Source organism: Syngnathus floridae, chromosome 1 (genome assembly GCF_059516105.1).
Source record: "Syngnathus floridae isolate MCC-2025c chromosome 1, RoL_Sflo_1.0, whole genome shotgun sequence".
Lineage (NCBI taxonomy): Eukaryota > Metazoa > Chordata > Actinopteri > Syngnathiformes > Syngnathidae > Syngnathus > Syngnathus floridae.
In genome coordinates this window covers 11,889,808-11,896,693 of record NC_142413.1, presented here as the reverse complement: position 1 = coordinate 11,896,693, position 6,886 = coordinate 11,889,808, and the positions used below count along the sequence as shown (strand labels likewise).

At 38.9% G+C, this 6,886-nt stretch overlaps 1 protein-coding gene across 3 annotated transcripts in view; it reads right to left on the bottom strand.

Moving 5' to 3' along the window:
- Window positions 1-420: 420 nt before the first annotated feature.
- gria1a (glutamate receptor, ionotropic, AMPA 1a) overlaps window positions 421-6,886 on the bottom strand; it is a 101,797-nt gene continuing 95,331 nt past the window's right edge. For 2 of the 3 annotated variants that reach the window (XM_088369825.1, XM_088369833.1), the window contains 2 exons: window positions 6,410-6,544; window positions 421-4,345 (listed from right to left, as the gene is read on the bottom strand). In XM_088369825.1, the coding sequence (XP_088225951.1) occupies window positions 4,178-4,345; window positions 6,410-6,544 (303 nt within the window). In that variant the 3' untranslated portion in view covers window positions 421-4,177. Of the gene's footprint in view, window positions 4,346-6,254; window positions 6,545-6,886 lie in introns of all 3 variants that reach the window. The other variant, XM_088369839.1, reaches the window with a different exon arrangement.

The window sequence follows — 6,886 nt, the reverse complement described above, 5'->3', positions numbered from 1 at the left end:
AATTTAATCATTGAGATACGAGATGTGTGTTATACAGTAAGTCCTTTTGATGAACTATATTATGATGAGTGGTGGTGATACTCATCTCCATTAGTGTTTTTATACATAAAAATATTACAATAGTAGATTTATACAAAAGTGCAGTGAAATTAAATGTAGGCTCTACTCAATCATCTTTATCACTGTGATGAGGACCATTAAATTCATTGCTCTTTTCTTTCCAGAGCTGCTTTGCTGGTTCAGGCTTTTTTTTTTCTCTACTTTTATGCCAGACAAAATGTCACAGATTATTTTTGGGATCAGTGCATCTTGTCTGAGCCAGGCGCATTACCCATCTCTGAAGCTATTATCTAATATCCTATTTGCTCAAAGAGGGAGTCAAACAGTTTATGAGGATCTTCGAAATAAGACAAATGTCCATGAACAAATATACATAGTTTATTCCTTTATTCTGTTACAAAAGCACAATGACTTTCTTCCTGGACACTTTGGCTAGAAAAAAATACTCCTCCAATTTCACCCCCTCCTTTAAACATCTTAATATTTTTTTATTTTTTAGATTCTTTGTCACATCTTCCCTAGTTAAATAAAACAGAACAAAAAAAACCAACAACAAAACAATGTTCTTGTGTCTGAACAGCAATTAGATTCTAAGAATAAAATACAGTGAAAAGGGAAAACAATATGGATATTCAAATTGTGTTAAACTACGCACACTTAAAAATACAAACATGAAATCATTTTTAAACTTCAACAATAAAATAAAAAATAAACCCAAACTGGATTTAAACGTTTTAACAGATTATTCCACATCGGCATGTTTTTTTTATTTATTTTTTTTATTTACACTATTCAAAGTGTAAAACACTGGCAACTGAACTCTCCTCTATAATACAAACACTGAGTGTATTTTTTTTAATTTATTTTCTTTCTTATAAATCTGTTATGTCATATAAAACCTCTCTGAATGTGGCGCCTCCACTGAGGAGTGCTGTGCCGTGTCCTAATTAATACAACAGCACAATAAGACAAAAGTATGCACACAGTTCAGGTACACAGAAGTGTCATTGCAAAGCAAACATTTGAGATAGGAAATTGTTTCTATTTACATAATAGGTGCTGATATGTATGGTTTTGGTAAACTGCCCATTTATCATTAATAGTAAGTCATTTGAGATCTTAATTTTTAAATTTGTATCCATAGAATGTAAAGCAGAAAAGGAGGAAGAAAACAATAGACATCTTAGAGGAAGAAGCAATAGTATAAGGTAGGTGGTAATGTAAGTGATGGGACAGCGGGCATCCAATAAGACAACTAGCCACAACCTTCAAGTTACCTTCAGATAAAAATCACAGCTTTAGATGTAAACATTTTACAATGTACAATGATGGTAATTTCATGTCTTCATGTACGGTACCTTTGATTTCTAGATTGCAACAAAGAAAATGATAATTTTTTTTGATTATTGCATTGGTTTAAAACATGGATAAGGTGATTGTAAAACGTTCAAATGTAATTAAAGCCTGACACTGGAACCTTTTTTTCCCAAACCCTCGTAAGACATTATGTTCTTTTGTAGGTTAATGAAAAAATTGTCCTCTCACTTTTAAATGTAATTTGACATTAAACCCACTGTAGTACTATTTGTTAAATTTTACATAAACAAATTGTCCAACAAATATTTTAAGGATCTTTAATTTAGGATTTCATTGGAAACTCTCATATGGCAAATTGCTAAACGCAGTTGTTAATTAACAAGAGGCTAGAAAAAAGAAAACTGTCTACACCTAAATCTCGATTTTAGGCGGATTTTGGGCTCCAGAATTTGGGAATCGCGTTGACCCCGAAAGTGTGTTGCACAGAAAACCTTGTTTTCTTTAGAAAGGCATGTTTTATTTGTGAGTGACTGTGAATTAGGTGCTTCCGCGAACTTCCTCCTTTCCGAATCAAAAACAATCCAAGCTATCCGTAACAGTGTAATGAAGCAGTCATAAAAATTAAACAGCCTGACTTCTTATTATCAAACGCCTTTTGGTCACAGAAATTCATCAAATCATTAGCGCTAAGGTTTATGCGCTAGTCATTTGGCTTTGTATATCCTTATATCATCTATTTAAAATACTAGTACTTGAAATGTATTCATGACAAGAAAAAATTGGGGTCCATTACCAAACTGCGACAGAAAGTCACGTAGAATCTAAGCGAGTAAAATCGAGATTTAGTTGTATTAATCTAATTTGATAGCTCAATAGCACTTCATTATTTTTGATTTCAAAATGTTCTGAAAATAAATCTTAACAGAATTGAAGTATCTAAATAAATTATGAAAAAGCCTCGCAATATTTGTTATAATTTTCAGTAAATTGTTTGAAAGAAGTATTTCTGTTAGTGAATCACTGTCAGTAAATTAAGTTTGAATACAGTGGCTTGTAAAAAATAGTTGTACTTCTTAAAACTATTCACATTTTTTCTACTTTACAATCACAGACATCACCATTTTAATTGAAAATTTCGTGTAAATGATCAGCCAATAAAGGAGAATAAAATTGTTAAGTGGAGTGGAAATGACATCCATCCATCCATTTTCTGTACCGCTTGTTCCCACGGGGGTCGCGGGCGTCATCGGGCAGTAGACGGGGGACACCCTGAACCGGTTGCCAGCCGATCGGAGGGCACAGAGGGATGAACAACCATCCGCACTCGCACTCACATCTAGGGGCAATTTGAAGTGCTCAATCGGCCTACCAAGCATGTTTTTGGGGTGTGGAAGCAAACCGGAGCGCCCGGAGAAAACCCACGTGGGCATGGGGAGAACATGCAAACTCCATACAGGGAGGGTCAGAGGTGGAATCGAATCGGCACCCTACTAACTCTGAGGTGCACGTGCTAACCAGTGCGCCACCGAGCCACCCTGGAAATGACATATACTTTTCAAAATTTTAGGAAATCTGAAAATTGTGGTATATTCTTACCCATGTCAATATTTTGTTTGTCTCTACCATCTTAGCGCACCTAGACTACAATTAATGTGTTATTTTGTGTTTTGGTAATCTCAACAAAAGTCATTAAAGTTTGTGATTGTAAGGTTACAAAAGTTTAAAAGGTTCAAGGGGTATGAATACTTTTTCCAAGGGACTGTAGCATCATTGGCCAATTCATTAAAACGGAATACAATGAAAATTCCATCATATGCACCACAGAGATGAATAAGAGCCAGCGCTCCATCTCTAATTTCAGGAATACATTTGCCAGTAGATTCCTTTACTCAACAAAAAATCAGAATAGAGCAGTGGCACACACTGGAAACCTCACAGCAGAGGAATACAGTGTAAGGTCACTCATAGACACTATATTGCACCATTGTGCCTTTTCCTTCTCAAGAGGTCAGTCTCCAGAAAATCTTTGTGTGTACAAATAATGGTTCTATGGCACAAAGACAAGGCATGATGTGTCACATGAGGTGCAGCAGCAATGCATTCTTTTTTTGTAGCCCGAGCATGAACTGTGTGAAACAGCAAGCGCCTTTAATGAATCACCTCAACCACTCATCGGTGCAAACCATATTCTTAAATCTATGCTACACAGAACACTTGGTCCTCCCCAACATATACATTGAAGTGTGAAAGAGTGCAGGCATGTGTCCAAAAAACAAAAATGAAATTATTGTAGCAGTCACAAGTGTTTGTCTTCATCACCACATCAGTGCAAAGACACCCTCAGCCACCAGAAAGCATCTAGGTAGTACAGGGTCAGCAATCGAGGTGAAAATATTGCACGCGGACTAAAGTCAACAACTCCACTGCAATGGCACAACGCAGGTGGCACACTTAAGATTTTTTTTTTGCCCCACACAAAAGAACACGATTAAAAAAAAAATTGCAAAAACACACCCAGATTCTTTATTGCAGCACAAATCCTGTTGTCTTTTTCTGCCCCCCCCCAAAAAAAAAAAAAAAATCCACATATTAAAAATCTTTTGAGTCTCTGTAGCTTGTAACGAACATTTGAAGAGTGCATTTTGGCAGTAAGTAAAATCTTGTTCCGGTCGGGCACAGCCAAGAAAATTGAAGGGTCAAACCACACAGCCACGATTTGTTTTGGAGATCATCAAAGTCTTGTGCTCTTCTTGTTCTACCCTGCCTCCTTGTAGCCACTCCCTTTCCCACGGTCATGTGATCACATTCCTGAGGCACCCAGCCCTATGCCGGCAGTGTGGCTCATGCATGGCAGTGTCTGAATGGTCTTGGGGAAGTCGTGGGTGAGGAGTCGTCCATTTTCTCCTCCGCTCCCGTTACCGCTCATCCTGGTCAGGGTGGAGCATCGCATTGCGTCGTTAATGGATTGCTGTTGGACACAATACAATCAGACTGCAAATTAGAATGATCATATATGTTTGGACGACCAGATAACAAAAAAGATGCAGTTACCACTTTGACCTTATTATAATATCTGTGTATTATTGTTTTTTGCCTCTCTGAATGTGATGCTGGCAGATGACAAAACAATTAATATTCCCAGTAGCACAGTGGCCCGTGTATTTTTTTTGAATGTGTTAGCCTAAACAAAAAGTCTTATTTTTATCAGAGAATGTGAGCGAGGCAATCCAAAAATTATAAAAATGATCAAAGTATATTATGATTTAATGTTTAAAATTACATTGTGACATCCGACTTTTTGATTTTTACCTCTATCCCTAACCCCAAGTTTCCCAAAATCAGCTATAGTCTTCCCTTATTCCACTCCCTCAAGATCCATCCATCCATTGATCTATTATCTGTACTGCTTGTCTCCACAGGGGTCGTGGGCGTGCTGAAGAAAGTCTGGGTAAGAAGCAAGCTAAGGCTCCATTCATTGGAATAATTGCTCCATTAGGTGACGTCATGTCGGAACGGTTAGGTACGTTGTTTGTGGCTGCTGACGGTTCGGGGGCTGATTAATTTTCAACAAAGCACACATGATCTGGAGCAACCTCTGAGTGCTGTGCTGCAACTCGTGAATCACGCTAATGGGAACAGCACTGTTGTGTTCTGAGTCAGACAGCATAAAGGCATGGCAGCTCCTCAGCAATTTCATCAGCATACTGATCGAGTGCCCGTTTGTATGCTGATTAAAAGCAGATCGAAAAGATACCCTACAAAAAGGTCCCCCCTCCTGTTGTGCATTTTCTGCTTATTAAAAGAGAAGGTGAGCCAGAGAATGTCAAAAGATTGTTGATTGATCACAGGATCAAATGCCTAGTTCTGTAAACTCCGTGAAGGAAAACTTTTTGTGTAGCGGGAAATTAATAGCAACAAATTCATACTTTGAGACTTATGAAATGCAATAAGAAAGTTCTACATTAAAGCAGTGATGGAACACAGGCCTGCCTTATGGTATACATATAAATAATGTTCAACCACAATGGGGACTGCTTTGCAAGACAGTCAGCAAAAAGAGCAGAAGGAGCAGGGGACAGGTTTATTCAGAGTGACAGAAGTAGATAGATGCATCACTGTAATTCAAATTGCCTTTATACCTTTCCTCCATCTTCAACTTCTGTCTACAGCATGTGTGTAGGTGTGTGTGTGTGTGTGTACAAAGTAATTTCACTCACATCATTGCAAATGACAGTCAATGTAAGAGATGTTTCAACAGTCTTCTGCAAAAATATAATGCTGAGTTTTAATGAGATTTCAATTTTGTTGTGTTGTATTTTACTATGCAATGATGTTTAGGGCATAGGGAGGGAATATGAAATTTAGGATTATGCAGGATCAAAATCAAACTTTATTCACACATTTTATTCACGTGAAGTGATTGTATTTCGCTCAAGGAATCAAATTCCTCTTTTCAACGAAGGTTTTTGATTCTGTGATGTGTGGTGCAATGGGTTCATTATGTGGTGAAATGCCTTCTTAGTGATCTTTAAGTGAGCCTGGTTCGAGCTTTGATTTTGTCAATGTAAAACTTAATTTAGCCAAGAGATAAATCATGTGATTGGAAGTACTTTGTGTTAGGTCCTAAATTAAACAGGTATGTGGGCAATTTTGAATTAAGTGATTAAGGACATCTACAGGCCATCAGTAACACGAAAACTTAGTGAGGGAGCGACAGGAGGAAGGAGAGGTACAGGAGAGCGTTTGAGCTGCGGTGGAAGCCGTGAAAGGCCCTACTGTGGCCACGGTTAGATGGGCGGTGGATGAGGAGGCGGATGTCATCATCATCATAATCATCATCATCATCATCATCATGGCTTAATCACAGCATTTCCTACCCCGTGGCTGTGCTCTGCCCTTATATCTTAACAGTGTTGTTGGCGTACAGGCCGTAGCTCTGCAGCTCTGTGTAGGGGGCGCTAGCACCACTGTCTAAGGCTGAGCAGTGAAAGGCCTGAGCAGCTGAGGCAGCAGCGGCTCGTGCGGTTGACACCTTCATTCGACGTGACTCCGTCCTGGACTTGTAGCAGAACTCCACCAGCGCCACAAGCATGGCCAGGCCCAGGCCGCCAATCAGGATGTAGAAGACTCCGGCCACGTTGCTGAGGCTCAGAGCGCTTGTCTTGTCCTGAAGGGAGTGACAGGATGGGAAGCCAATTGGTGAGCAGGGATTTTGGAGCATAGCAACAGACAACATTCACATTTATGCACTCATGATTGACTGAGGATGTTCCCACACACACAAACACACACACACATACATACACACAGACACACACAGACACACACACACACACAGCAAAGTGCAAAAATGCCTTCACTACATGACATACAGTTCCATACAGTTGTACATCCATGTATACTATAATCATTGGCCACAACATTAGGGACACTTCAGTAAGAGCTCCATCGGGGACACAATCGAGATCCAATGGAAAACAACACAAAATTTCTCAATTGACAAAATTAG